Source organism: Gambusia affinis, linkage group LG16, assembly GCF_019740435.1.
Source record: "Gambusia affinis linkage group LG16, SWU_Gaff_1.0, whole genome shotgun sequence".
NCBI classification, from domain to species: domain Eukaryota; kingdom Metazoa; phylum Chordata; class Actinopteri; order Cyprinodontiformes; family Poeciliidae; genus Gambusia; species Gambusia affinis.
This window is the reverse complement of record NC_057883.1, coordinates 13,563,582-13,580,871: the sequence shown is the minus strand read 5'-3', so window position 1 is coordinate 13,580,871 and position 17,290 is coordinate 13,563,582. Positions and strand designations below refer to the sequence as shown.

At 36.8% G+C, this 17,290-nt stretch overlaps 2 protein-coding genes across 15 annotated transcripts in view; both read left to right on the top strand.

Annotated features, from left to right (window-relative positions):
• myt1lb (myelin transcription factor 1-like, b) overlaps positions 1-3,001 on the top strand; it is a 121,362-nt gene extending 118,361 nt beyond the window's left edge. For all 13 annotated transcript variants that reach the window (XM_044141947.1, XM_044141943.1, XM_044141940.1 and 10 more), the window contains one exon: positions 346-3,001. In XM_044141947.1, the coding sequence (XP_043997882.1) occupies positions 346-486 (141 nt within the window). In that variant the 3' untranslated portion in view covers positions 487-3,001. The remainder of the gene's footprint in view (positions 1-345) is intronic.
• Positions 3,002-7,824: 4,823 nt separating this feature from the next.
• LOC122845639 (peroxidasin homolog) overlaps positions 7,825-17,290 on the top strand; it is a 44,831-nt gene continuing 35,365 nt past the window's right edge. For both annotated transcript variants that reach the window (XM_044141936.1, XM_044141935.1), the window contains exons 1-2: positions 7,825-8,057; positions 15,740-15,811. In XM_044141936.1, the coding sequence (XP_043997871.1) occupies positions 7,873-8,057; positions 15,740-15,811 (257 nt within the window). In that variant the 5' untranslated portion in view covers positions 7,825-7,872. The remainder of the gene's footprint in view (positions 8,058-15,739; positions 15,812-17,290) is intronic.

The following is a 17,290-nucleotide window of genomic DNA, read 5'->3' as shown; positions in this document are numbered from 1 at the left end:
AGAGATGGACTTCAGTTTATTATTCTATGTTGTTGATATAAGTGGAGACAGGATTCGTTCCATATCAATAAGCAGCACTGTGAGGTCATTGCTGATGGGATGATTTTGGAAAAACTCTGCCTTGATGAATGGGGTTTTTCACTTAAGCTTAATCGTTCTTTGTCAATTAATAAAACTGTGAAATCTAACTAAAAGTTACATCTGACTAAAGTTAGAGCCTGGTAAACGCCACAATATTTATTTTATGTTCTGGTTTGTAAAATCCTGGAACTGCAAAAAGGGTATTTTTAGAAATCTGACGAAACCTTTAGCGTCACTAACCATTGTTTGTGTTTGGTCATGCAGGAGTCATTAAGTGAGCAGAACTTTGACGCCTACGTCACCACTCTGACGGATATCTACACAAACCAAGACCAGTACCAGAGTGCGGAAAATAAAGCTTTGCTCGAAAACATCAAGCAAGCAGTTCAAGGGATTCAAGTGTAACATCTCGGCAAAGGAACACGTTGGTTCTCCGCAGCAGAAAGAGACACAGGCAGTGACGGTTTGACCTCCTCGGTTCAGTGCAGTAATTTGATATAGTGTTATATATATTCTGAATTCTGTTCTTTGGAGAAAAAAAAAAGAGGTATTATCCTTAAAAAGACCTCAAGATAATTTCTTTTTTCTCTTTTTTTTTGTTTTTGAGTCTTGCTTTTGAGGAAGAGCATAAAGGAGTAAATCGCAAAATAGTTTTTGAGGACATTTACATTTTGTACGTTTTCATATGAGCTGACATAGTGTCATGTAATGTTTCTAGCTGCTCATGTATGCACATTTTTAGTGTATATTTCTGAACAGTAAGCTAATGAAAACAGAGGTTCTTTTTATTGCTCGAGAAAACAAAGCATTTCAGACAAAAAAAAGGTGACGACAAGAAACAAGAAAAAACTACAAGCAAGGAAGAAGCTTTTTATTTTCAGTGGATGATTCTGGACTCAATGAACTGAGATGATTCCCCCCTCCTTCTTTATCTTCTTCTTTCTGCGTGTAGATTGTCAAATAGCAAGAACTGGTTTGCGAATTGCTTTATTTTCTACACAATGCTTGAGAATCATTTGTGCTTTGTTATGACGAAGAGTAAAGATGTGTCACTGTAGGTGGGGCCATTTTTAATCGGTGCTGTAAATGAATTCTGGGAAAGAGAATTACCTGATGTCTGTATGAATGTATGAAGTTATATTGTAAACATCATTACACGGAAACCCGATGGTGGAAATCCCCTCCTCCCTCATTACTGTATCTAGCAGAGCCAATTTGCATGTTCTCATGCTCATTCCTAAATTAGCTGGAGGTAGAAAAGATGTGTAAAGACAATGACCTTTAGAGGCAAGATTTTAGCCTTTTTTAAGAATCAAATCTGATCAGTGGTATGTTGCTAGGATCATGAAATGTCTCAGCAATATATATAAAAAAACAAACAAAATCATTTGTTTAAAAAGAGGTATATGCGATGCAATCTGCAAAAGAAAAAAAAAAAGGTTGGGTATATGCAATCTCTTGTTTATAAGCATAGCGGGGTAACATGAATCTTTTTAATATAGCCTATGTAAAATATTGATTTTTATACAAATCTTTTAATACAAAATGTCTTTTTAAAAAAGAGGAGGGAACCTGGACATTGTGTTTTAGGAGCAAAAAGTATATGAGTTGAACTTTTTTTGTTTAGTTTTTTTTCTGTACGACTTTGCACAGGGACACCTTCGTTTCCATGTTTTGATGTTCTTACAGAAGCTAAACGCAGTTACCCGAGAGCCGGAGGAGAAAAGGTTTTGTAGAGAGTATTTATAGAGAGCGGGACTTACAGGGTCGCTGTCCCCACTTATGTGCCAGTAAGACTATTTGCACTTCTCCTTGAAAATATTATCCTTACGTATGGCGGCGTGCAATTTTTCCAGGTGACCTCTTCGGCACACGATTGGAGCAACCAACCGCTTGGAGCCACTGCAGGTGTGGATTTCCTCCCACTGAGAGCAAAAAGAGAGAAGGAACAAGGACTCTGAAATCTGACAGAAGGATTATAATCTTAGCAGTTATATTTTAGGCTGTTATCAATTGTAAAAACATTAAAATTCTTTCATTTTTTTGCTACGTCTTAGGAAGATGAAGTTATTCCCCCCTCTCAGCAGCACTTTATATCTAATCACTGTACAAAGAATTAAATAGTCAATCAGTTCAAGGTTTGAAAAAGAAAAACAAAAAAAGCAGAGGAGGTGAAAGCTTGGAGACCTTTACAGACTAAAAGTAGGCAGCCCTCCATTCCGTCACAGTAGTTGTTAGCGATCATGTTCAGAATTTGCCTTTTCGAGAGCTAATGCAAAAAGGTGCTTGTGGTTCACCTGACTGAATCTCATCTATTGTACTTAATGGGTCCCCACTCAGGACTCTACTACCCATCATCCATGACTGCATACGCCTTTTTCTCCACAGCATCGTGTCTGCAGCTTTTGCCAATATAGTAATGCTTCAGTAGAGTTATAGCTAGTACCAGTTTTTGAATTAATTCTCATTAACGGTGAAAAATGGACAAAGGGACTTTAAAGCACAAACCAGCTGCTCATCAGACGTTGGTGCATAAATAATAAATCTGAAAAGAGTTATCTGTGACTATAGGGACACACAAGAGGTTTGTCACTTATTTAGAATGCTGAATTTTCATATAAATTATTGTGAATTCTTTAGAGTTTATTACTTTCTTCAAGCCGGTTCATTTTGAGGTTGAGTTCAGTCGCCATTAACAAAGACAGGATTTTGTATAAACTATTGTGCTCTCTCTGTGGAACTGAAGTTTGATTTATTTTTGTACTACACAGCATGGATTTGTTGACATTTTAATTTTGCTATAAATGTGTGAGATCACAAGTTGCTGTGATATTTCATTTATAAATTGTGAACTTTGTACAATTTTTGTCATGCTGGATGTTGACACATCTTACTCAGAATAAAGAAAAAAAAAAGTGTTGCCAGAGGCCTGTAAAATACTTTCCTTTGCGTCTTCATTATAAAAAAAATAATTTTAAGAACACCCTGTAGTTGTGCTGGTGTGGAGACCACAAATACTGGTAGGGACTTTTTGATAAAATATGTTCAGTTATAGTGAAATGGATGAGCCTGGCGTAAAATTCAGCAATTCCATTAGATGTTTAATCATTTGAATGGAACTGTTGTAATTTGAAAGTTTATAAATGAGCAAAAGGATCTTACCTTATACATGAAAGTCTGGAGAAAGTGATTAAAAAAAAAACCCACTGTGTTCTCTATATATATATACAATGGCACAGAGTCAATTATGTTAAAATATGTTAAATCGACATACATAAGCTGGACATTTCTCCTAAATTGATTAAAGTCAGCATTGAGGCCAGCAACATTTCTGGAGGGGAGCTACCAGAGTTTCTGACAAGAACTGACTGTGTTCGACTGCAAACAACAACAATGTGTCCGGTATTCTCACTATGGTCTCGGAACAAAAGCTAATAAAGGCTTAATTTCTCATCAGTCCAGTACATCTAAGCATAATTCACTTCACCAGAAGGAAATCAATAATGATGGCCTAGCCAAACTTACAGATGATAAAAAATTTGTGAAGTCACTTTAAAAACACTGTAAACAAAGGAGTGTTTCACCTGGTAGACTCACTAATACTTGAAAATGTTATTCATTCTCCTTTGATAGTCTTGTCAGCATCCCACATCTCAACGTCGATGTTTCCCACTCTAATCACAAAGTATTAGTATTATTGTGTTTGCTTAAAGATTCAGGTTGTTGTATGTTTTAATTTTTACCTTTTTTTTTCTTTTAATGACTTTCTTTTTCAGTAGAGTTGAGAAGGATATGTGCCAAAATTAAGATGGGAATTTTCAAAAAATTAAAAAATTTTAAAAAATAAAACTCATAGCAAAAAACAAGCAAAATAAATTAAAATTTTGAACAATCTGTTTTTTTCATTTGAATATGATCAAATGGTGGTTCACTCAAAAATACACATTTGTATTTGAGTGAACAAATAAAAATGTCCACATCACTCACAAATCCACCTGTCTTCAGTGCTGTCCAGTTAAATCTATCTTCAAAGATAAACATTAGCTGGATCTATTTGATGAATTAAAATGAATTACATCCATTAATCTGTCACTTTTCTTCAATGCAGTCAAAGCTTCAGTGAGAGGGGCACTCAGTTTAGCTACAATCTGCGCATCTACCACTAGATGCCACCATTGTGCAAGTTTTAATTAATTATGCCCCCCAACTGAAGGCAGATGGAATAGCAGTTGCTTTTTTTTTCAAACACATTTTTATCATGAGCTGTAAAAAAAACAAAAACTGGAAAACAAACACAAATCAATTCTGTATTCTATGTTTTGGTTTGTTTTTGGTAAAATGTGAATGTGCGATAGACTGAAGTCACAATGTACACGCATCATGTAATCACAGTACATGATGGTGGCGCCCAACTGGAACTCCTTGTATTTAATTGACACGCTCCTGTATTTAAGGTGTAGAGACTAATCAATTTGATCAAAAAATTATTAGTTCAACAATCTTTGAGGATATTTGAGGATATAAAAAAAGACTAAGCTCACAATTTAAACCTGTAATATAAATCACAAATTCATTTATATTGCAATATCTTCATTTGTCACTGTGTGAAAAATGGAGTACACCCTGAGCAGGATGCCAGCCTATCACAGGAAAAAATTTGTGGGTGTAGTATTTAATATATTTTGTTGAGTTGGATTTTAATAGGTGTCATATTTCTGATTATATCTTAGGGTGTTTTTGTTTGTTTTGTTTCTGTTCAAAGTGTCTGCCAGAAGGTTGAGCTGAACGGATATGTTGGAGACACTATTGTCTCAATTTTCTGTACTGCTGCTAGACCCTCTTTGATTAGGTTGCAGCATGATTTGAACTAATGAAGCAATTGGTGTTTTATACCCAATTAGCTAAAAATAAATGTCACCTCTGACAGAACAGTGAGGAGAGGGGCTGTGATGTAGACAACCGCTCATTTGGTTTTGGCTTCTCTGTTGACTATTAAGCCTGAAAGTTGACTTCCTGCTGCCTAAATAGCACAGGGCTTCTCTATTTAATTGGCAACAAAGAGCAGTCATAAATTTTGTTTCAGGGCTTATGCTGAAACCATGAGGAGCTCAAACAAAGCCAATGCTAATCAGTGCAGTGCCTGTAGTCCGTCAGCAAAAGGAAGCTGAAACAATAGCAAATGGAAATGTATTGTTAGTAGGAAAAGCAGATAATGACAGTTTGGCTTGCCAACAACAACATGTCCAACTGCCTCTGGCCTATAAAACTCCAAAACAACAAGAAAGAAAAACAAAGAGAATCCATGACTCCAGTTTGAGACAGAAGTTGACTGAAGATCAACTAACAAACTTAACCTGGAAGCATTTTGTTTTTTAAAGTGAAGAGTGAGCAGAGATGATCAAAGCCACATTTAACCCTAAATGCCTACTCCTTTACTGTCCTTGAAAATTCCGACAGTATATTTCAAATTATTTATAAATTAGATTTTTTGTTATTTGTACTCAAAGGGCCTGATCTTTAAAGATTTGCATGTACAAAAACAGGTGTGAACTCGGTATCACGTGCAAATCTGATCTACAAACAACATGCAAGGAGAACAGCAGGTGCAAAAAATTAAGTGCCTATCTTGATGAATATGCTAATACTGTGCTTATAGTCAGGATGCAAAATTCTGGGAGAAGGATATGCAAATGTAATGACCTACAATGCAAATTACTGAAACAGAACCAGATTGCTGGTGCTGTTTTGGCATGCATCAAGACATAACAATGTGGTATGGAGAAACAATGATGCAGATTAGATTTATCTGCTTAATGTTCCACAAAAATTGTATGGACAACAATCAACTACACTTGCAAGTTTTGTAGATTGCGTGCAAGATTTTTGTTTTCTCCTCAAGCATTTTTGCACTCCTTATTTGGAATCTTCATAGATCAGGCCCAACATATAATAGCATAGACTTTTGGATAAGATCTATGCTTCTGCTGGAAGATGTTATTTTCATATCTTCCAGCAGATGGCAGCAAGCCCAAACTTTGAAACCATGAACTCTGTGACGCAAAGAAGCAAGGAAAGGTCAACGCTTCTTCTCTTTGACCATTTATGAGACGTAAGATGGCTACTGTTTAATCATTTATATCTTATTGTCCTTTGGAATTAGAAAATTATGTTAATTTAATTTAATTAAACAAATGCCTCTTTCAGTTAAAAGTCATAAATTTTCATCACCACCACATGTTCTGGAGGAGGGACTGCTATTAAGTCAGAAACTTGATGCACTTGGTGGGCCTCCTCTAGCAGACTTGGTGGCAACAACTGCCATCAAGTGTTTCTGTAAACGGGTAATATGTGGTTTATATTTTCGGTGGAGGAATTATACCACACTTTTCTTACAGAGCTGCTTTAGTTCAGCCACAATGGAGGTTTTGAAGTTTGAACAACCTATTCAAGGTTCAATTGTCATGGCAACTCAATTGAAGTAAAGTTCACATAACCTCTCCCCCAAATCTTCTTGTTTTTTGTGCTTCAAAACATGGTCCAAGATAGCCCAAGAGTGCCTAATGTTAAGGTCGCAAATTGATGACAAATTGTCCTTCCAGATTTTTTTGTACATAGTTATAGCAGAATTTACCCTAAAAACCTAATTACTGCAGGTCTTTAGGATAAATTGAGACAGATGTTTGTGGTTTTTGGAATGTTCCTATGGTTCCCATTTTGTCCACACTCTTTTTTTATTGCTGATTCATGAACTTTTTTCTAAACCAAGGCAAGTGACGCTGACAGAGTTTTAGATGTTGTTCCGAGTTCTTTTATGACCTCCTGTGAAAGTCATCAAATAACCCTTGGAGTAATTTTGGTAATCCAGCCACAGCTGTGAAAGTTCACCATTGTTTCACCTTTTAGAACAGCCAGTGATGGCTCTCACTGTGGTTCTCCAGAATCTCTGAGGTTATGTAACACATTTTTTAGAATGATTGATGTCAACGAGTTTATTTATTGTTTTTTGCTTCTTTTCTTTCTAGATTGGGACACCTTTTGGCCAACTTTGTGTTATCAGACAAGTTTGATATAACTTGAATCTATTGCTCTGCTCCAGGGAAGTAGAAGTCAACTTCCCATTAAATGTGATTTATCAAAGTTTACTTATGATTTTACACACCATGTTGTGCTTTTAGAAACTCGATCTCAGCCTGATGTTGCTCAGTCATCTGCTGCATTCTGGCTGCATGCTGCAGGTTGGTTTGCTGACCATACACAGACAGACAGAGGGGCAAATAGATTAGATAGATAGATAGATAGATAGATAGATAGATAGATAGATAGATAGATAGATAGATAGATAGATAGATAGATAGATAGATAGATAGATAGATAGATAGATAGAATGATAGATGGATAGATGGATAGATGGATAGATAGATAGATAGATAGATAGATAGATAGATAGATAGATAGATAGATAGATAGATAGATAGATAGATAGATAGATAGATAGATAGATAGATAGATAGATAGATAGATAGATAGATAGATAGATAGATAGATAGATGTAAAGCACTGCTTTGTGTGGTCAGAAAGCTGTAGCTAATATGAATTGACTTCAGCAATCTGCATTTTTTTCCCGTTCAGCTTTCGGGTGGACTTTGTCAGGACTGTAACCCTGCCCCACTTGCTGCGTGTCTCGGTGTGTGCGCGCGCGTGAGTCCGCCTCTCCCACGGTGTGTGCGTGTGTGTGTGTTGGAGCGGGGCAGCTGGCGCTCTCAGCTCTCTGCTCGGCTCTCACTGCTGGAAATGGCGATCCGGGCTGGCCAGCTCTGTTCTCCGCGTCTCCTGCTGGCGCTTTTCGCGTTAATCGCCTGCGGACCGCAGTCTGCTCTTTGCTGTCCGAGCCGCTGCTTGTGTTTCCGAACCACGGTGAGATGTATGCATTTGAACCTGGAAACCGTGCCGGCTGTGTCTCCGCAGACAACCATTCTGTAAGTAGCGTTTTATTGTTTATTTATTTATTTATTTTTTTCCCCTTTCCCTCTCCCCTCCTTCACTCTACAAACTAACGGGAAGCCACCACCGGATAAACCGAGAATCTAATGCATGGATGGAAAAAACAAAATTGAGTCTGGGGACTTCAGGTATTCTGTCACATTGATTTATAAAGAATCGCAGTAAAGTGGGTCCTAACACAAACATTTACCATGTAGAAAAGGCATGTGGGGATCTTAGAACAGAGGTTAATACAAACATCTCAAGATCTTTTCACCTGCTTGTTGGAGTTCATGAAGGAGGATCAGAGCTGCGAAATAAGCCTCCTCAACTGAGTTCAGCATAAGCCAATAGCATTTCACTTATGCACATATGATTTAATTAGCAATTCTTGTTCAGCCAAATAATAAGTTACTTACAGGACAAAATCTCCAGCATATTTGTTGAACGTGTAGACAATAAACCACTGATTAGTTTTGTTGTCTATGTTTGACCTTCTCAGATGAAAGGAAGGAAATTCTTCTACCTCAACAAGCACTTGTGAATGGCTCCTCCTCGTCACGAGTGTGCTAAACAGTTTACTTTCACAGACTGTCTGGACACAAAGCTCAACATCTGGCCAATCCCTCCAGATATGTGCCAGTCTGAAATCTCCAGAATGCAGTCTATAAAAACGTGGCCCTATAAATAGCCACATTCTATGGCAGTAAATGGAAAAGTTGCCCTTGCCACACACTCAGAATAAGTTCTGTCCTCTAATATCTGTGGTCAGTCCACAGCCGTGGACAGAGCTTTGCCCGGATTCCCCTCAAAGGGAAGATGAAGGGTCTGTATTTTACAGGGATGATCAGCACAGGAGACCAAACTGGTTTCCCACCAGCTTTTATGTCTGTGGGCTTTGAAGCTGCAGCCACTTGTTGCTCCCCCCACTCTTCTCTTCACTTCGCTGGGCCGTCATGTCAGGACGTGACTTCTTTTAGTCTGCCATTTGAAATGTTCTCAGAGCGACCCGGAGAGCTACAGAACTGCAGTTCTCCTGGGTGAGACTGTGAGGAAGTCTTTTTATGTGCTGCAATTTATGGAATCACGTTAAAAAGTTGAGTGTTTGATGCTTATAGTCAAAGTGAAAATGCAGCTTTAAGTTCTTTCAAACTTTTGTGCTGTAGTGACATTTGACCTGGGATATTCTCCGAAAAGATCAGGACTGTTTTCAATTTTCTGACAAACAGGACACCGTTGTGAAGACTCTCAAAGAAAACTAAAGATAGTCTTTATTTTCCTTCACTGTTAAAGATAAACTATTTCACTCTTTGGGTCCTAGATTATAGCTTCAAGATAATTAGCTCCGTTATTAGATTTTTGTATCTTTTTCGTTATGCATGTTAAAATCTTAAAACTCAGTGTTTCATTGTCTTGTAGCACAAAAACACTAAAAACAATGAATATGTTTTGCGCCAAGAGCTCGTTTAGAGTCCCCCTCCTCCACCCTTCGGCTTTTGCATTACTTCTGGCCTACATCATAATGATTCAGCTGTTTTCTCTTTGGACTGTCTGTTTGAGGGGCGACAGAATATTACGTTCCCTCTCTGTAATGCTGTAATGACCCAACTGTATTCCTTCTCACAGATTTGTTAACAGTTCAGGCAAGTTTCGGTAGATGTTTTTGTCAGCATATGATTTGAACCTTTTCTGTCACTTGCTTTGCATCTTGGAAATGGTAGGCTTGAAAAGTCTGGATTTCATTTTTGTGAACTAATGTAGTGTGCACATTGTGAATCAGATTTTTCTTATGACACTCGAAACGTTTGTATTTTTAGATTCAAAAACGAGATGAGTAATTAACCTGAATCAGAAAAAAAGGATATATTGTTTGTTACTGGGCCACCGTCTCCTTTTTCCAGCCAGTATCCAACATGCCGTTTATGGCTGACTTAGGAAAAAGCCTTCATCTCTTGTCTGCACCACAGGACAACATGTCAAGAACTTCTTGAAAAAAAACAAAACCCAAAGATTTTAAAATGGGCACATGTTAATTACCTTTAAAGGAGACAATTACAGGCTGGTTTCACAGACGAACTAGCTAGTCAGCTAATACAAGCTATGCTTGTGTTACTTTATAAACATCAGAAAAACAAATGGTTGTGTCAGATGTAACAGGGTCTTATTTTAATACCCTATTATTACCATATTATATATATATATATATATATATATATATATATATATATATATATATATATATATACCATATTACCATACCATATTATAAAAAAAATGTATATATATATATATATATATATATATATATATATATATATATATATATATATATATATATATATATATATATATATATATATATATATATATATATATATATATATATATATATATATATATATATATATATATATATATATATACCATGATTCAGAGAAACCATTTTTACTCAATATTATTGTGCCACGAGGATTCTGCTCTACCCCTACACAAGGAGTTTAAATATGGATTAAGCAATAATGTTCCATTTCTTCAGGCGAACCATTCTTTTCCACTAATTTACCCTAAACATTGGAACATTGGCCTGGTGTGCCTGAGAGACAGACAGGGTGAATCAGGAAGAGTCAGGGGTGTCTGTTCTGTTGGAATGTGCTGCAGTCAGGTTGTGTGAGGAGGTCAGTCTCTGCAGCTTTATGGAATGCAAAGGCAGAAATCCCCAAGGCTTTACTCATTTGCACACAGAAATAGGACCCAAGACAGTTGTTGATGGGAGCTCCATTGGCCTTACTCCCACGAATTGCTAAAGCAGAACAGCTGGGGAGTTCTGAGAAAGAGTTTTTGTCACTCAGTCAGTCTACAAGAGCTTGGAAGGTGAATCATTTATGCTGCATTAGATTTATTCTTCATGGCTTATTGTAAGCTTATTTATTTTTCAATGCTAAATATATTAATTCTCAAGAATCAGTGCTTTCTGCACTGAATCCTGCACTGAATTCTGCACTGAACAGCAGCAGTAAGCTGTTTTTATTTATAAATCAGCCGCTTGCTGTTCAGCTTTCTGGTAAAACATTACCGGAAATACTGGGTTTCTCTGTGATGACACCTGGACATAGACACCAGCCCCTACAACACCCTGCAAGGAAAAGTATCTTTTGACAATGTATTCATGGATGTATGAATGGACACAAAGCTCAACATCTGAAGCAGAAGCAGAATACTCAATTAGTTTGAGTATTCTGCTTCTAAACAAAGGCCAAGACCATTTCTCATCACCCCTCTGTTTTTTGACATGGTGGATCATGCTGTTGGTCAGTCACTCCATTATGAGGGGAATTTGGCAGATTCTCAGTTGTTGAAAGTAGGTCTTCCACTTCAACAGTTTGCATTACTACTGCTGCTGCTACCAGCTTAGGGGTTCACTGGGTTCTGCGGATCTCTGAACTTCTTACTGTTGTGCCATTGGACACATGTTATTTATGCAGTAATCCCTTACTTCAGTCTGTAACCATTACATCATTTGAGCTGGAAATGATTACACACAATATGCAATCCTTTATTTATACAGGGAAATCTCTTGAGACTTGTTGTCTTATTTACAAGAAAGACCTGAGAGAGAGACAAGCGAGTCTCCACAACATAAAAACTATAAGTAAATTTATAAACTCTTTACAAGACATAGCGACAGTGTCATTTTGGCAACTTTTGAATTTCTTCTGGGTGATTACCATTCTCGTTTAACCTTCATCTAGAAAAACTTCATGTAACTCCTGGTCCATCCTCTTAAAGCCATGTCTTCATAGACAGGTCAATTTTCTTCACATAAGATCTAAAACAAAACCAAAAGCATTGTCATGCAGACTACTCTTTGGCTACGTTTGCACGAGACCGCTGTCTAGAAATTGCCGGTATTTTCAGATTATGACACTTTGAGTTTGGTGCTGTGGCTGTGGCATGTGTGTCATCAAACACACATGCGCTTTTGTCCATTAGCTTAGATCTCACTAGCTTCCACCTCATTGTAAACAGAAATCCGTCTCCATCGCTGATGAACAAAGTGCTCAGTGTGAAACAACAAATAAGCAGCTGGATCACAACAAAAATATTACAGTTTTATAATTGAAGTTTGTGTAAACGGGGCTTTTGTGTATATGTTTGGTGTAAAAGCAAATTTATTCGGGCAGTAGTCAGCTGTAATACTTGAGAATTAACATCATAAAATTTGGTCATTTTCTACTATCGTGTATTAGTGTAGTATCTTCAATCAAAAGATTGTTGGTTTTGAACATTTTAACAGAATTCTAGTTTTCTCAACACAGGTCATCAAGAACCACAGCTGTTTAGATGAGTCTCTGCTGCAGCTAATTTGAATCAAATGGCTGATTTACATCCTTTAATATGTCATAAAGTTTGCCAAGTAAATTAATGGATCTTGGCATGTTCTACATGTTTCTCTTCATTAATTAAGAGAGACACTTAAAACATGTAAGGCAGTAGATCTTGGGGAATAAGTTTAGGAGACAGTGGTCTAGGTTAAAAAAAATTACAGCACTAACATGGACAGATGGATGGACAGACAACTTTGTAAATTCAAGAATAGTGACAGGAAAGATCTGTGGCAAACAGCATATAATCAGTGTATCACCTAAAGAAGTCACAGTCATGAACTTAGCTTGTGTCAAAGTCCCATGTAAACAAAATCACTTCATGAGAAATATGTCAAAGTTTAGTGCAAAGCCATACGGGGGAGTTTAACTTCAGGCTTTGTTTTTATCAGCTTGAATCATGGGTCTATCTTCCTGTGTGGGTAATTGAGCCTGGTAGGTTGTTCATTTTCCAGCCATGTGTTTAAGCAAAGCCAGAACAGGTCTGTCAACCCATTCACAGGGTTGGTAACATTAATTTTTTAAACTTCCCTCTGGTTTTCTTGCTGTCAGACCTCGTTACTGTGGGTTAACATACTTCCTTAATGAGTTCCACAGCAAATCTAATGAAATTGTTGGAATTTTCTAAAACAACACTACGGCATTCCTCGGTCACTTAATTTGCTAAGTGAGTTTAAAATGTTTTGCTTGCTAAATGTCCCTGATAGTTTATTCTATGTTTTTGCTGGCTATGAGGTGAGTCATTTCCTCTGTGATTTCCAGTTGTTCCTAAACAAAGGCTAAGTAAGATGACAGACTGCCATAATAGTGGATAATCTTTAGTCACTGTAACATGGAATTCAACTTTTTTTTGTATGCTTGCAAGAAGAGAGTTAACATGACCTTAGCTTGGACAAATTGTCTTTAAAATGTATTTTATAGTGATCAACATGTAACATGAATGCAAGTTTTCATTTTTCTTTACAAAATCTAAGACCAACGCACCTTGATGTCACTTTGCCACTTAAACATTCCACACATAATCCAGAGTCGGTTTTCAGTTTAGCTTGTAGACTATCAGGACATTCTAATCAGTTGAGCATTTCCTTCCATCTTGTCCTTTCTGCCTGACCCTATTTAGCCTTCTGCAGAAAGAAACAGAGTTGTCTGAATACCGTCTGAAAATCTGAGGTGCAGCCTTGTTCATTTATCCTGCTTCTCATCCCTTCAGGCCCAGAGGAGGCAGGACAGTGTCTGCCTCAGCATGTCTGGAAAATGTGTCCTGCAATGCTACCATGTAGAGAAGCCTTCCCTAACAGTATTTCATATCCAAGGAAGACAACTCACTCTGTATGTGCTTGAGTCTTTCTAATTCAGTGATTTAAGCTTTCCTGACTTTAAAAATTGTACAAGTCCAACAAAACATTGCTAATGGGTTACTGTGATCCTGACAGCTTCAGTTAAGATGGGTTAAGATGACGCTAGAATCAGGAGCATTTACGTAAGTGGAAATTTATTTCCAAAAAAGTGTGACCATCCTTGTTTGTTGATGTTGCTAACGGTGTCATATTGGAGATTTAAATTATACAGTGTGTCTTTCACCAAAGTCTACAGCCAAGCTGTGTCAAACAATTGGAGGAAGCATCTGTAACTGAGCTGGTTCATTGTCATACAGACCTTAGGATTTGTAAAGATCTTCTCTTGATTCTTTGTGAAATACTCACTGGTCAAAAATAAACACTAAGACCCTGGCGAGACAACTTCACTCGTTTTTAATATATATTTTAAAGATTTTTTTCTGCTTTGTCTCTTAAGGTTTACCTACTCGGAGATGGTATGCTATTTGCTATTTAACAGCAAAGTTAAGCCTCGAGACTCATGCTTTCTTTCATCACTAAAAGTTAAAACAAGGTGTCTTAGTGTTGCATAAGTTTTTCCTTTTTTATAATTATTTATTAAGTTAACTAAAAACATGCAGAATCAAGAAACTTTAAATAACCCATTGAGAAAAACAATTTCCATGTTTGTTTTTGCAGAAACATAAAAAACAAAAGCAAAATGAAAGCTGTTTTTCTAGAGAACTTAGAACATTTTAATCTCAAGCCTTCCATCGGGCCGATGTCTTGACAGTTTTGCCAGATAGCAAAACTATGTTATGTCTTTCGGAACCAGGCAGAGATTGTTTACAGTGAAAGTCAGCACTTGGAGGCAGCCTGAACTCTTACAGGGTCAGTTGAGCTTTCTAGAGAACGCCAAGGTCTGGTAGCTGTTGTCGGTTTCTCATAGCCATTTGAAAATTTTACTCTGGTTCATTTTACATAGGGTTGACAACATTAATCTTTTGAAAGTGATGTAACTTTTGGTTAGATATCGCACAATATGTGTTTAATTACCAGTTTGCATCACTGGTATACACAGCAGTACTATTTTTATCCAAAATGTTAGGACTTCATCATTCTGCTAAGGCAGTCATTGTAGACAAGTGAAAAACATTGAAGACAGCTCGCAGTTTTTCTAGCCGTGAAGGTCCCAGCAAGTTAATTCTAATCCTCAAAAAAACAACAATAAACCCAGGAGCGTTTTCAGTCTCTACAGGTCTCAGTTAATATGTCCAATGTCAAAGTTCATGATGGGACACTTAGAGTCTTTGTCTGTCTTATTTTTGTCTGTTCTATTCTGAGAAGTTCAAATTCAGACTGCAACCTGATTGAAAAACTTTGATTGAATTTGAATTAAGCTGTCCAATAAAATGCTATAATATGATAAAATACTTTTTAAAATATACTTTCTTTAAATTCATAAGTTTGCATATTGTAAAATTAATGGGGAAGATGCTTTTTTTTTTTTTACCTTTGCTGAACATCCATTCTTTCTCTTACCTTAACTTGTTGCTTTGAAAAAAGTCCACTAGTACCACAAAAGCCGTAAAAGAAAAAAAATAACATGGTTCACATGTTTTTTTCTGTGCTGCTAACGTCACATAATAAAGAGTGATTTCCCTTCGGCCTCTAAAAGATGAGATGCAAAGTCATAGTATGTCAGATTTGTTTTCTATTTTTGCAGACTCATTCAATTAGAGAGAAACAGGAGACAGATTCTAAAGCCTGCTGACTGCAGCAAACAACCCTGTGCTTGTTATCTTTAAGGCAAACGTTATTGAAATCCCCCAAGAAGATTAAGGCCCTAACAAAGGAATTCTTGTGAGATGAGCATCCTGTAATACTTAAGGATTTTCCTGCCAGTGATTGGGTATCACTTATCGTACTAACATAGTGAAATATCCTCAACGATTAACAAATTCTCTCTTTTTCTTTTAGAGACCTGAGATTCAACAAAATCAAGGATTTACAACCAGGCTCCTTCAGGCGACTAACGAACCTCAACACACTGTAAGTCGCCCTGTCTCTATATGAGGATCAAGAAAATGTCCAAGCTCTTCTTCTGTGGTTTCACAAACTGGGTTCAGAATATAATTTTAGTAGAATTCCTCTTTTTTCACCTCCACCTGCATTTTTGTCTTATATTTAGCATTTACACACATAATTTAGCTCACTCCTATTCATAAGAAATGTTGGTTTGTTATGTGTCGTTTTTTAGCTATCTTCAGTTTTCAGGTGATTATATATGCTCCACCTTATCTAAATATTTGCTTAAGGGGCTGAGGTGTTTCTTCATCTGTTCTTGAAAAATATTGTGAAATAAAAGAAATACACCCAAAAGAAAGCAAAACATGCACTGTAAACTTTAAACAATCTTATTTCCGTATACACTTTGGGTAAAACCAGTACTGAACACACCAGCATTTCTTTTCTCAGTAAATATATTTCATAAGGAAGCAAAATCACAACCTTCACATAAAGTTGCCCACACATACAAATACATTTATTGCAAATTATTCAATAAATGAGTGTGTAATGACACCTGAGCTACAGTAAGTATTTACAAAAAGGATGTGGAAAAGCCTGAGAAAGCCAAGAAACCAGCTGAAATCTGTTTGTATTAAAGTACTGCATCGAGTTTGATTACTGAAAAGAAAAAGACTCATGAAATAGTCCTAGTGTTGCACAGGGTAGTAATGACAAAGGTTACAGCTGAATTTCTACATGTCTGGGTGTTCCTGTTAGCACCAGTGTAGCCGTAATTCTGAATTCCAGAACATTATTTCACCATAAGGCGGCTACACTGAGGCGCCTCTCATAGGATTTCTGGTAGAGAAGTCAAAGAAATGATCAAAGGAATTCTCCAAGAGCCAATAAGTACATTTGTGACTTTTTCAGAAGATTCATGGTGTGGGCTGTCTTGCAGCATGTCGTACTGTCTGACCTCATGTAACCGAAGGAAGGATAAATAGAAACATTTCTGATTAAAATCTAAAGAGAACAGCTCTGAATTTTCAAGAAAATTAGTCCCAAACACTTGGCCAAGAAAATTATTAATTGGTTCCAGTACAAATTCCACCAAAAGAATTCAAGTCAGAGAAAGAGGGAGAAAACCCAGAATGATAATAATTTAAGTATGAATACAGCCATGTTGGAGAGTTCTCAAGGGTCTGTTAGAAAACATTGTTGACAGATCAGGAACAATGTCGTGGTGAAGCTTTAAACACTTAAAAGCACTAGTAAAAATTACTTTAGAAAAATAACTGTTCCTTTCCCAGATAATTTAAAGTTTTCCATTTCTTTTTATTTTTCAATAATTTTATTTTGTGTGTTATAAATAAAATCTTTACCAGCAGATCAGGTCTTCATTGCAACGATCCTTTCTGTTGGGTTGTTGTTTTTTTTCCTGAAAAGGCAGGAAGTAGATTAAGTTGTTGGAGCACAGCCATTTTCCACTCTTAGCAGACACATCGTCACCTGCAGGATTCC